Below are 13,195 nucleotides of genomic sequence, written 5' to 3'. Positions count from 1 at the left end.
ATTCCGGAACGACGAAGCGTCGAGCTGGTTGGAGCATTGGGACCCTCTCATTCAAGCCCACGCTGCTTACATGAAGGCACAATGCAAAAGTAAGGGGCGAAAAGTAAAATCAGTTACCTTAACGGTCGATTAGTAGTTTCCATACAATCTCGCCTTTCATTTCAATTGCCTTCTGTGTTGTTTTTCCATTTTGTGTCCCTTTGCTCTCTCAATCCATGATATCATTGTTGGTTTCTTCCCTGTTGTTTAACAGTATACGATCGAAAATTGCATTGTTTAAGGATATCATACATTCTCATTTGGTAGCGATGTTTTATATATGGTTTTTTTACTCATTGGATATAACTTGTATATTATTTCATAATATTAATAAAAAAACAATACGACATTAAGCTAATAGTTGACAACAACAAAGTAATGATATACAATTGATCATATTCGGATCCAATATTCACCCATGTCATCAAAACCTGCAAGGACCTCCTCGCCCTCATCATCATCGTCCTCTCCATCATCCTCTTCTTCCGCCATGAATATCGGATCCCCAAGAATCTCTTGCCAAATAACTGCAGTACTGGCCACCATACGTTGCCAACCGTCTATCATTTCCCCATCGCGTTGAACACTCCCTCCAACAAACTGCTGCGTTGATTGAACTACTTCCAGTAAGCCACGTTCCCATCGCTTCCATAGGAGACAAGCCCGTCTCGAAAGCCCCCGGTGAACTGATTTCCACTCCGCAACTCGTCCTTCGCCTACAAAACAGTTGTATACCATGTTAGTGATGGATTCCCTCGTCCTTTTTGAAGCAAGAGTTACCATTGGCCTCATTTGGCTTCGCTTCATCTATCCGTCTTTGCCAGTCAACAGCCCATCCAATAAGTTGCCTAACTTCACGTCCCAGACGGCGTAGCTCCTCCTCACCAGCCGTCTTGCTTCGAAATGCGACTATGCCATCTTTTGTACTCTGGCAAGACGCCCATGGCTCATCCTGGTGGACCAACGCTACCTCATCCCAAAAAGGATCCAGGAGATCCATTGCCTGCACATCGTCCAAAGAAGGTTCAGCCAGGCGTGGCGTCCGCCGGTATCTTTGATTATACTTCTTTGCATGCCTCAAATAAGTTTCGAGTTTCTTTTTGCGTTGCGCTCGTTTCTTGGTTCGTAATTGCTCGTTACGGGGCTGCTGAGTGGCCCCTAAAGGCCGTAGTGAGCATATTGGAATATTAGGATTCGTGAACTAAGAGGGAGATACATACCTGTTCGCAACGCAGCGTCAGCAAACTGTTGTATTACATCAAATTTCGCTTCGTAGAGAAATCCTAACGCCACCTGGACTGTCATAACAGCCTTCACTCGGTCATCTGCGTAAGTGACACGATGTTATCAGTATATACTTCAGACTTTTTTGAGATATTAGATGCTATACCTACTCCCACGTCGCCGAACATTGAGTAATTCAGTGTTCCCAAGCTCTTCTGCGACTTCTTGCATCTTGGCCTCCAGTGATGCCAAAGAACCGGGAAGGTCCAGAAGTTCATTACGTTGCTCAGCTGTACGAATTTCGGCATTAGTGGCATTAAGCGCAGCTAGCTTCTTGCTGTGCTTAACACGCAGGACATTAGAAACGCACAAGCTCCGGTAGCTAATATTAAAAATACGCTTACCGAGCTTCCAATAGCTCCTCCTCCAGTAGTACTAAAACCTCTAATCGTTGACGTCTGTCCTTAGTCCTCGTGGTAATGGCTCTAAGCTGCAAGTCGCGCTGCCGGGCCCACTGTGCCTTAAAATAAGCCAACGTATGCGCCGGGTTGGCCTGGTGAAGAATGTTAAGCGTTGCCTGGCTCTCAAGTAGCTCTGCCCGATATTTTTTGGTATTGCTGGCCAAAAACGCAACTTTGACATTTTAGGGTAATCAGGTGGGTCTATATCTTCAAATCATAATTGGTTCACACGCACCAGCTTGTTTCCGTAAGGTATCATTCCTATGGGTCGTCCACAAATGAAGACTGACGAGCCTGTGCTGCTTAGTAGCATAGCGCAAAAGTCGAATGAGGGGGGCAAGTTTCCACCAAACTCGCTCAAGGCCCTCTCCGTTGGTCTTTCCCCACCCTTGATTAAGCCGTGGGTGGTACTGCAACTGGCAACCCCAGTTATGAGCATACGCGTGAAAAAGCGCTGTACCTACTTTGATTTTGTCGGCATATGCTGCATCGGTGAAGACTTTCTTCTACAGTTGAGTGGCACTAAATTCAGTTGGTTAATAATCAACTCTAAATTACTAGTGATGATACTCACCTTCTTGATGGTTTTATCCAAGTTGCACCCAATGTCGTAGAGAACACCCAGGGTGGTCGTACCTGATGGATCGGATTTGATCAAGTCCATTAACCATTGGATCAGAGCTACCGCATTATGTGACCTAATATGAAATTTGAGTAAATTATGCGTCAAGTCAAATTATTACCTACCTCGTGTGTAAAACTTTCACTTTGGCCACACACTTTTCACCGCTCTGGACGAGATTGATAAATTTCAGGACATGGTCGTGTCGACACGCCATACCTATCAAGCCTGATTCGTCCATGTTTTTGAAATGCCCTTTTCCTCTGACATCGTTAGCGGTGGTATGGGCTTCAGTGCATGCGTCCTTCATAAGTTAGGGAGTACAGTTATATAGTCAGTAATATTGGCGATGCAGACGAGGAAGCAAACCACCTACAACATTAATTTTCGGTCCTTTATCAACCAAACGCGCAGAGGCTTCGACTGCTTTTGGATCGAGGAAAAGTCTTGGCCGAGGGGGCTGCGATCCCGGAATTGCAACACTGGCCGCAGTGTGTCTTTTATGCTGAAAGTTTCCATCTAGGCATACTATCACATGAGGCTCTTCCGGTGTGTTACCACCACTAACGTGCGGACCAAAACATTTTGGACAGTTCGATGCAAGAATTCCTAGCTCTGACAAAGCAAGTTTTTGATTCTCAAGCTCTCGTATTTGCATGATAATAGCCCGATATGCATCGACGGATACTGTAAATGGCTGTGCCCACTTGCGCGGCTGTAAGGTAAAAATCACTGATACTGCTTTACTCAATGATATCGCCAATTGACTCACATTGCCCTTGGCTGTGAGTATCACTGGACTGTGAGAGTTGAGTGTTGAATCGAGTGCATCACAGTACCCTTCAGTAGGTACTGCATAACGTACCCACTGCGAGTGATGATGTACCAATAGTCGCAACAAGAATGCCGTCCGAGGTTTGGAAGGCGAGGCTGCCATGTAGCCCATCTGCAGGAGCCTAGCCGGGTCAGAGAGGTCACAATGCTTGCAAAACGCCACTTTAACTCGCCGTCGTGCTGTCATACGATTCATATTCAGCCTTTGATTTGTTTGATAACTTTGACAACTCAATAAAGGTCACTTAATCTGACCCACATAATAAATCAACCAGGTCTACATTTCTTTCGGTCCTGCAAGCGCACGTGCAAGTTGGCCGTAAGTCGAGGTTCCAATTCTGTTGATTTCCCCAGTCAGAAGTTTCCAACCTACATCGCAGGAACGTGGGCAACATGATCGCATACTGCCAGGTCCATTTCTTTTCGTGGGCTAGACGGTCGGCAAGATGTCTCTCCCTTTGTAAGGCGGCAGCAATAGGGTCCTCTGGGACGTTGTTGTTGGGTGGAGCTCTAGCTGGCATGAACTGATTGAGATCAATACCATCACCTTCTGCTAAGTCTTCCCCCGCCTCGTCATCTAGCAGGTGTTCCCCAGGGTCGAACATTTCTTCGTGCAAGATATCTTCGGGATCTGGACCGACAGGCGCGCGTGGTTGTAGGTCTGCGTTGATTCGCCTAAGTAATGCAGCCTGGGAGTTCTCCGCATGTTGCTCGTCTAGCCGCCGACGGTCCAGTAGCTGTTGTTGCAATGCGGTGACCGGTTTGAGTGGTTTGGCATGATGATTTATTCCGTGAATCACACGTTGAGGCATTGTCGAAGTTCCAGTCGTAGATTTGCAAATAAGTCGTGTGAATGAGAGACTTAAAGAGAGACTTAAAGATCCGATTGCCCAAGTGGAAGCGAGAGCCAAGTGAGGAAAGATTCACCTGGGCTTTGACAACAATAAAAGAAAAAAACCAAGTGCACGTGTACCTACGAGAACAGTGAGATAAGAGACTAAATTGGACATGTGATTACCAAATGGCGCAGTCTATGTAACCTGTGACATGTCGCAAGTCAGAACGACTTGCGAAAAAAATGGGGGTAGTGCCATGGCTCGAACACTGGAACTGGACTGTTGAAAGTGCTTCTCCAACCCATGAACCAAGCGTCTTACCGTATGACCTACTGAACCCATAACACCAGGGGTTCTACAGTGGTTCAGACGATGACACATGTCTGGGAATTATATATTTCGATATATATATCACAAAGGCTATAAAACATTACCATTGTGTTTGTTTAATTGTAAGTTTAATTAGAGTTTTCGTAAAATTATATTTAAGTTGGTATTCATATTCGTATTAGCATTGTAAACCTACCTATCATTATAAATATTGTGGAGGTTAAATAAAGCATAAGATACGTAGACTGCTTTTCGTATCTTATAAAGCATAAGATACGTAGACTGCTTTTCGTATCTTATGTCTGATTCCATTCCCAATCATCTACATCTTTTTGATGAAGTAAGTATGATCATTGAAGCCATGGTCTGGTGGGTTGCTATACTTTGTTTTCCTTTTGTTCAAAGGAAATCGAAATTATCGAGCAAATTGTGATTTGCTGGACAATTTCGAATTACTTTTATCTACATCTTATCGATGAAGCTAGTATGATCTTTGAAACCATGGACAGGTGGGTTGATATACTTTGCTTTCCTTTTGTTCAAAGGAAAAGCATATTAGAGATTAATTCGCGATTTGATCGATAACATTCCTTACCCAATTACTCAGTTTTTAATATCATCCTTTATGCATCAACAGTGTGTAAAGATTCATCAACAGGCTATCCATCGACAGTGTATCAAGATTTAGTAAGCATATCCCTTCATTTGGTAAGTTTTTTATAAGGTACCCATTATGAGAATCCAGAATCGGGTTGCAAGCATATAGCATATTATAGACGTACAAGGTGTGAAAAAAATTCAATGAGTGGATGTGTGCAAGTCACGAAATTTATCCAAAGTGATATAGATATATATGCAAGAGATAGAATTAAGCAGATCAACGGGGATGCTTATTGTCACATGGGGATAACACCATTTGACCGTTATCACCATTTTATCACCATTGAAGCTATATTTAGTATTGATTTGACTTTGTTAATGTATATACAAAAGCCTTTACGAATCAATGGAAGGTTTCTTGATGCGCAAACTTCCTTTGATTCCTGCATGCGACCAAGCCTCGAGGCCGCGATGTGTTATCAAGCCAGGATACCAGTTGGCTTTTTACTTTTTGTTATTATATATAGCAAGTGGCAGTTGATAATCGCGCCTTCAACATAACTGCAAGACCATTTGTTTCATTCCAGTGTTACATTCAACAGTCCCTACTCGATATTAGGGGTTAGACTTTCCTCTTCGAATCTATTATCAATAACATTCCTATCTTGATTTGAATATCTGAAGTTTTCGTTTGGTGTAGATTTCCCTCACCTAACTAATCATCCAGTGTTCCACTCGCCAGTTCCTACTTGATATCTCGAGATTAGGGTCAGACTTTCCTCTCCTCATCAATCATCAACAACATACTCATTATTATGATTAGTATAACTTTCTGAAGTTTTTGTTTGGTGTAGATTTTCCACAACTATTTAATCGCACAGAATAACCCTACCCATACCTTGGAAAGGCATCGCATTTGCCGGGTTAGTCAATGGAGTGTTTTTTTGTTTTATTATCTTTTGTTTAATTGGTCCTTATAAACTAATTATTGTTTGTCAACTCCTCATTCCTCCACCTCTTGCACCCACCTATCGAATGGACATCCTTATATTTGGGACGAAAGATGGAATCTAGCGAATGTCCCCAACAGGCCTCTGGCCAAACGACCGTGGTTGATTCAAGCCTTGTTGTTGGAGGTAGCAGCATGCAACAATCGACTCTTGTACCATCAAGTCAAACCCTGTCTCCTGGTTTTGCGGACACCACCCTTGAGAAGGAGTTTGGGGCGATCAAGCCGTTTGAAGACCCAATAAATACTCACTGCACTAAGTTGGAAGAAAAAGCGCTCGAGGCATTCAACAATTTAGAGGGCAGTTGGCAAGAGTATCAGAATGTCCTGATGAAAACCGAGGCAATCCGCAAGGGCAAGGTTACCCCTTCGGAAGCTGAAGAGATGAAGTGGGTTTATCATTTTTATACGCCTTCAGAAGAAAGATTACAAAGACTTTCAGCGTGAGTATCCTATTCGCTAGTGTCTTTGTTTATTTCTTGATCATTCTCGTTGTAAACACGCTGACACATACTTGTTACTGATATTTTAGGAGGGGTTGGATGGGAAGGGGCTCATCTCCGGATTCCTTTGATACCAGCGGCCAGTCATGGCATGCTGAGGAGGACCAGGAATGGCTACGTCAATGGAGAAAAAAGCACGGTGGTCCAGCAGACTATCCCGCCAACCCTGCAGGGCCTAAACCTCAATAACCATCCAATTTGTGGATATTATATTGTCCATTCATATATCCATCCAGAAAAGGCGTGACCATTGAACGCCTTCTCAGTAATCAACATTCTGTTTGTGCCGTTTTCACTGAACATAAGTTGTTGATCACTCAGGTGAACATCAAACGTCTCGCCGTATATCTTTGACGTCTCAATTACCTACTTGGTGTTTGCTTCATCTCAGTGTTCCCTGTGAATCTCCGCTTGCTCAACTTATAGACCAACTTAGCAGCATGTATGTTGAAATGGATAATGTACTTTGCAACTCCCAACCTCAGACTTATCTTAGCTTTTGATTTGCTAAGGAGTGCTTCCATTTGCTCTGTTTGCTCCGCTATCATGCATCACTGTGACCCACTATGATGCAATCAATAAAAACAGCCAGCGTATTAATGAAATAAGCATTGAAACCAAGGGGAGCAACCAACAAGGTCCACTTTCAAATCTCCAGATTTACAACGAATTGTAGATACCACAAAATCTTAAACATTACTTTGAACACACATTCAAACGCATCAGGCAATGCAAACATCGGCAAGAAAAGGTATTGTAAGTATTTCCAATATATGTCAAAGTACTTCATTTGCCAAAACAAAACAATCATAAACAATTGATTGAAGGACGACCGACCATCAAATGAATACAAGTAAATCAACCAAGAGAAGAATGTTTACAACTTATGAATATAAGTAAATCAAACAAGAGAAGAATGTTTACAAGGTAGCCATAATTAACATATCAAGTACCTCAATGTTTCCAATTCCGATCCTTCATTTTCAAAATATCTTCACAATCCCTGAAATGTCGTTCACAGTTTGATGTGGAGTTGTACTGAGCCGGGGTTCCCAGTTTGACACTTGCACGCGCGGTCCTATAAGTGATTTGCGAAGAGCACCCCAGGCGAGTGTAATGTAGCTTGTGACCGGCTTTGTTCACTGAATCGCTTTCCTTGGATTGGAGCGTATGATGCAGCGTGGTCTTACCATCCCAAGAGATCTGCACAGCCGACTTACCACCAAAATTGAACGCCAGTCGGTACTCAGGAAAGATAAACCAACCCCTCTCAAGCATAAAACCCTGTATTTCCGTGACTATCATTCCACTTTCACTATCTATCGGGTACCACAAACAGTACACCTTTCCTTTATCGTTATCCGTATGGGGCTTGTTGTAAAAGTTTAACAGAGTGAATGCCATGTTTGAGGAGAAATCCGTCTCGCTAGCAGGTTGAGTTTTTGAAGTGGATGCCATGGGGGGAGCATGGAGTTGGTTGAGGAGTTCACGAGCTACGATAAATCCTTCATCGCAGAAATCACGAAATCGCGAGCCAATGCGCTTACCAAAGGCAGGGAGACGTTCGAGAAATTTTTCGTAAAGCGGACGAGATGAACACTTGTGAGGCAAGTAAGGCGAGAGTAGGATATCGCTCGAATATCCAACTGTTTGGCCAAAACAATACATGGCACCATTAATCAGAGCTCCATTCGTGGTTGGCTTGGCCTTGGGCTTGCGAACTTTGCCAACAATGTTTATAAACCCTTTCTTGGTGGAGGTGTCAGTGTAACGACATCGCTTATTGACAGGGACTGTTCGGAGGGCCATGGCTTCAGTATCCGATGGGGGGAGTGATGTCAGCGGGGAAGATGGTGGAGAACGTTGTATTTCCAAGGTAGCCAGGGATTCGGCAGTTAAGGGTTGTGAAGTTCCCATAGGGAATGGTGAGCATGGCGGAGATTGGCGTAAGTTGAGTGCCGGGAGAGAGTTCGTCTCGTCCGTCTCCGAAGGTGAAAGTGAGGTTAGCGGCGAAGATACTGTTGAGGTTGCCAAAGCTGGAGGTGGGCTGTCCGATCGAGAGGGGTGATGAATGGGTGATTGAACAGAAGAAACGGGGGCAGTAAGCTGAGCAGGTTCGGATGGGTTTGGCAGTGCGGAAGTTAATTCTTTCTTAGGCAGTGGGAGACGGTTGAACAGCTGAGTCGCCATTAGGATAGTGGTTACGTCCTGTTGATGAAGCTGGCGTTGATCAGGTGGCATGGCCTCCAAGTCCTCATATGCGAAAGTGCAGATGAGTTTGTCGGAATCGCGATCCACAAATTGACTGCGCCCATGGGTTACAACCGTGTAGCAGTTGAAAATGATTTCCATAGTCCGATCGTAATCTTCAAAGGGTAGGAGCGGATCATCCAGCCTTGTAAAGGAGCGATCATAGGTTTTTTGTTTTCGATTTTCAGAACCGGCCGACTGATCAGTTTCTCGGGATGCGTTGACCTTGGTGCCCTTTGCCGGATGTCGACTGTCCAAAGAAATTATATCAGTTATTGGGTGCTCACATATCAATGGCCTGAGAACAACTCACGGCTTTTGGCGTCGGCTTGTTCTTGGTGTTGGTTGGCGAGGTGCTGGAACCCCCGGATAATGATATTCTCGGTAATAGTCAAGTGCACTTTGCCTACGGTAACGATATTAGCTGATGGATAAAAAGAGATATGAAACAGGGGAACTGAGGACTGACACAAGGGCTCCTTTGCCGGATTTTTTCTCAATAGGAGGTACAGCAAATTTACAAGCTGGATGTAGCCAGTATTTCGATTTGGGGAAGCCATCCGGCGCTAGAAGTTCGTGAGGCACGTGAGAATAAGACTTAGGATTACGGAACGGTTGGGGAAGCTGGTTGATCGAAGGGCGAGCAGGACACATTATCAGTCAAACCGTCATAGGAAGTTGAGAGTGTTCATACTTACATCCTCGTCAGTATAGCCAGTTTGACGTTTCACGTCAATACCTTTCACGAGGTCCGATAGGAACTTGACCCCCGGCAAGGGCGAATGAGACCTGGGAGTTTGATGCGTCAGTAATTGGGAAAGCATGGGGCAAGATGATGGGGTCACTCACTCCTCACCGGGTAAGTTATGTTGGAAAGTGGTCCTCTTCTCAGTTGGCCAGCTCGGTTGCACATGAGTGCCCATTTTGGACCGATTATGAGTTCCTGACATTTTTGGATCAACACATTCGCTTATTGAACAATCGCAGCTTTTGGTGCAAAAAAATCATGGAGTGGGAATAGCCTCTTGGAGGTATTATCAACCTTACAATCCAGGGGATGGATATGGACATCGGCAGGTCGTATTTCACGCTTTACAGAGGAGATCTATGCCAACCTGCCGAACCGCCATACCCATACCCAGGTTCATAAAGGCCGACCTTTCCCTCAAGTGCCTCCAGAAGAGATGAGATTGTCGGGAGAACTTACTGTGTTGGATCAGGCCCGTTGGATGTTAACGAGCCAAGTTAAACGACTTGATGCCAAACGATGAGTTGATTGAAAGTTGGGAGACTTGTGTGTCCAAAACGAGGCCGGAGTCGGTCGCGAGGGGGCGATAAAGTCAATGCCCCTCGGATGGTTGAAGATGGAAGGATGTTTAATTTGTTCGTGAGATTAACTGAGGGCCACGGATGAGTCAGTGTATTATATACGAATGGAAAGAAATAAAAAATGAGAGGATACCTTCTAAAAAGAAGGGACAAGGGAGTTAATTGGATTCTATTATCACTTACATACTTAACTAAAAGTCAATTAAAAGATTGATCGGTAGGATCTTCAGGGGTGAGACAGGAGCATTGATTGGAAATTCCTTGATCGTTTGTATTTGTTATTTAAGGATGGTTGAGTCGAGGGAAATGTGGCATACCAAGAAACCGATGTCAAGAAATTTGAAATGATTGGCCGATATAAAACGTAAAACGTTAGTTGAGGGGTTAACGACGTGGCATTACAGGGCAGTCCGGACTCCGGAGGTGTCCGTGTTGTATGTACGCAACTAGATGGCCGACACATTACAGCTTTGTAAGTGTCACAACCAACGCGACATTCCTGGTTCAAATGTGTCAGTATATATCATACCAAAGAAGACCAAACACATAAATCAAACACCTAAATATTATGTACATCATACATAATATTTAGCAAAGAGGGTTGGTTTTATGTGTTTTTGACTTTTGGATCACAGTTGGTTTTGACTGTATTTGACTTTTCGTACGTTTGTGGAATCTCACACCGAAATGAAGGCAGGAGGATCATGTGTCTCAGGCAGGACATCGGATTCGGTTCCGCGTGTGAACTTCTCACATGAGATGGGAGGTGTCTCTTTGGCATGTATATAATTGGCAGGTCACAAGCGGTGAAAGCTTTGTTTCGTTTGACATCCGATATGGATAGGAAATACATACAGCGTTTTTATTGGCATGTATTTGAAATGCTCATAATGAACCATTTAAAAATGGGGGTAACAAGCAAGTAGAAAGAATCGAAAGAAGATGTATATTGTGACAGTTTCCATGAACTTAGCATGCACCATATCCTAATGGATAGCTGAATCAGGGTTGATTCCATTGTTTTCAAGGGTATCATTGTCTCCTCCGATAGGTTTGTCTTCGGATTGGGTGGGCTTGTCCTCAGGGTCAGCAGAGGATTTGCAATCAGGATCCGGTTGGCTTCGGATAATGTTGTAACGTTTTGCCTCGATATCATTGATCCATAAGTCGACTTCATCATTGGACAGCTTTCGAGGTCCCCTCATAAGCATGTCGTCGGTAATTCCACTATCTTGGGTTCGGTGGATAGCAAGCTTGACACCACCGCGAAATTCTTTAGCTTTAACAGCTGTCGCTAGGTCTTGTACTTTAGGGTGTGCGTCACCCTTGCCCTGAGAGCCGCCTCGAAGATGTGGGGCTTAAAACACCGAGTCAGTATAGTACAATTTAAAATGATGGGATGTGGGTTTAGAGAAGGGTGGGTATTACATATCAAATCGTTCAATGCCTTTGCTAGTTCGCCTCGACGTTGGGCTTGGCGGGCGCCGGCTTCCGACACAGGCTTGGGCTCAGTGTTTGTAGAACGGAGATGCTGTGGTGCCTTGGTGGATTCAAAAGTAAACCGTTCCAGTAAATGTGTCTTCTTTTCAAGCCGGGCCCAACGTTGACATGTGGTGTGCTCGGCCTGGTAGAGGGCGTGAGTGCTGGGGGAGGCTGGGTCCCAGCGGGCAACCATCAGGTGAAATTGTAAATCGAAGTGATTCTTCAAGAGGTGAAGCTGAGGAGAAAAGTCAAAGTCAATCTGACATACCTGAGAAGTAAGGTGTGGAAATGAGACTGACCTGGCGAAGGACTTTACTCATCTCAGTTTTGATCAACTGCTGTGTGGTCCGGTTTTTGGATTTGCCGCTATGCCTCCAGAGTCTGCCATCGTGCAAGTCGTGTTCAACCGTCTTTAAGTTGACCAATCCCTCGAAAATTGGTATGTATTTCTCTCGTTCTTCCTGGGTTAGCGGTTCGAGGCCCGGGGAAAGGGTATTGGAAGGAACAATACCAAGAGGTGTTTGAGTGAGTGCATATGCCTCGCTAGTCGCAACACATAAACGTTCGAAAAGGCGAGGAGTGAATACTTCATGTTTGTCGTCGGTATAAGTTGACCACGTCGTTCCTACAATGCGGTTGCGTTCGGGAAAGCCTTGTGAGACTCCCTTGGGTGGCACTGATGCGAATTGTGGTCGTTAGTTGATTGGGAACTGTTTGCCATGAGCGGATCGTGGCAAAACTTACTTTGAGTCATGGTAGCAACATTGCTGTAGGTTTGGTAATTTGTGTACATATTTGGTTCTCGACCGAGTGGGCCTTCGAGTCTATAAGGCGGTCATTGGTAGATCGTGTGAGTTTGGTTTGAGAAAATTATGAACAACAGGGAGGGCTTACAAAAGATCATCCAGTACTTTTCGGCTGCACTTCAGTGCGATGCACAACATCGTTTTGTCTAGCTCGTAGTTGGATTGCAGCGCTTGTGCTTCAAAAAGGCCAATTGCTGAAGGTCGATTGTTCTTGGGAAGCTTGAGACCAGCCAGGTAGTCCTCAGCACGAGCTAACCCCCATTCAAGGCCGAGTTGGTGATAGTTTGTTAGATTAGGGGTGGTGGTGTTGGCCTGATCATCTTCATCTTCGAGGTCATTGAGTTGATCTTGATCTTCGTGGTCCACGGTGTCGTGGTCATCGGTGCGTGCGCGCTTTCGTGATTTGGTTGCTGGTGGACATTTGGTAGCTGGTGGACGTTTGGCAGCTGGTTGAGTGGCCTTTTTGGGGGCTCTGCGTCGACGTGTGGTGGTGGTGGGTGGTGCGAAGCTCTTATTGGAATTTGTGTCAGACTCTGCCGGAGATGCTGATCGCCTTTGCGTTCCGGATCGTGTGGGCATGGTGGTACAAGAGGTTATGGTGGGTGATAATGATTGATGAGATGTGTATTGATTGTTGGCTGGGATGTGAGGTTGACTAATGGTTGGGTGGAGTGGATTAGTAAATTATGACTTGAGTTGTATCGTTTGACTTACAGGTTGGAGATTTGGGATCGTGGTGGGTAGATGTATGTCTTAAGGTCGTGACTTGTGATGAGGTAGGTATATCTTGGCTGTGATGTCGTGAAATCCAGTTGTGCGAGGGGGACGATTTGGGTGTGGGAGGGACTTTTTTGCCCTGGTGTCTTGATT

The 13,195-nt window shown here is 44.8% G+C and overlaps 4 protein-coding genes across 4 annotated transcripts; 1 reads left to right on the top strand and 3 right to left on the bottom strand.

Moving 5' to 3' along the window:
* Positions 1-432: 432 nt before the first annotated feature.
* MELLADRAFT_114562 (uncharacterized protein) lies at positions 433-3,992 on the bottom strand (the record flags this gene model as incomplete). The annotated part of the gene is made up of 7 exons (XM_007419528.1): positions 433-755; positions 820-1,197; positions 1,260-1,364; positions 1,434-1,645; positions 1,668-1,816; positions 3,119-3,360; positions 3,554-3,992. 7 exons carry the CDS (start codon positions 3,990-3,992, stop codon positions 433-435), a joined length of 1,848 nt encoding a protein of 615 aa, XP_007419590.1.
* A 2,017-nt stretch (positions 3,993-6,009) lies between these two features.
* Positions 6,010-6,647, top strand: MELLADRAFT_114561 (uncharacterized protein; the record flags this gene model as incomplete). The annotated part of the gene is made up of 2 exons (XM_007419529.1): positions 6,010-6,398; positions 6,488-6,647. The coding sequence occupies 2 exons, from the start codon at positions 6,010-6,012 to the stop codon at positions 6,645-6,647; spliced, it is 549 nt and encodes a 182-aa protein (XP_007419591.1).
* A 1,196-nt stretch (positions 6,648-7,843) lies between these two features.
* On the bottom strand, positions 7,844-9,631 carry MELLADRAFT_87760 (uncharacterized protein; the record flags this gene model as incomplete). Its single annotated transcript, XM_007419527.1, has 6 exons — positions 7,844-7,884; positions 8,006-8,958; positions 9,022-9,114; positions 9,178-9,332; positions 9,407-9,497; positions 9,558-9,631. The coding sequence occupies 6 exons, from the start codon at positions 9,629-9,631 to the stop codon at positions 7,844-7,846; spliced, it is 1,407 nt and encodes a 468-aa protein (XP_007419589.1).
* Positions 9,632-11,023: 1,392 nt separating this feature from the next.
* On the bottom strand, positions 11,024-12,904 carry MELLADRAFT_87759 (uncharacterized protein; the record flags this gene model as incomplete). Its single annotated transcript, XM_007419526.1, has 5 exons — positions 11,024-11,394; positions 11,466-11,754; positions 11,819-12,195; positions 12,264-12,343; positions 12,414-12,904. 5 exons carry the CDS (start codon positions 12,902-12,904, stop codon positions 11,024-11,026), a joined length of 1,608 nt encoding a protein of 535 aa, XP_007419588.1.
* Positions 12,905-13,195: the final 291 nt, after the last annotated feature.

The sequence above is a fragment of the Melampsora larici-populina genome (assembly GCF_000204055.1).
Source record: "Melampsora larici-populina 98AG31 unplaced genomic scaffold MELLAscaffold_231, whole genome shotgun sequence".
NCBI lineage: Eukaryota > Fungi > Basidiomycota > Pucciniomycetes > Pucciniales > Melampsoraceae > Melampsora > Melampsora laricis-populina.
This window is presented reverse-complemented; position numbering and strand designations above follow the sequence as displayed.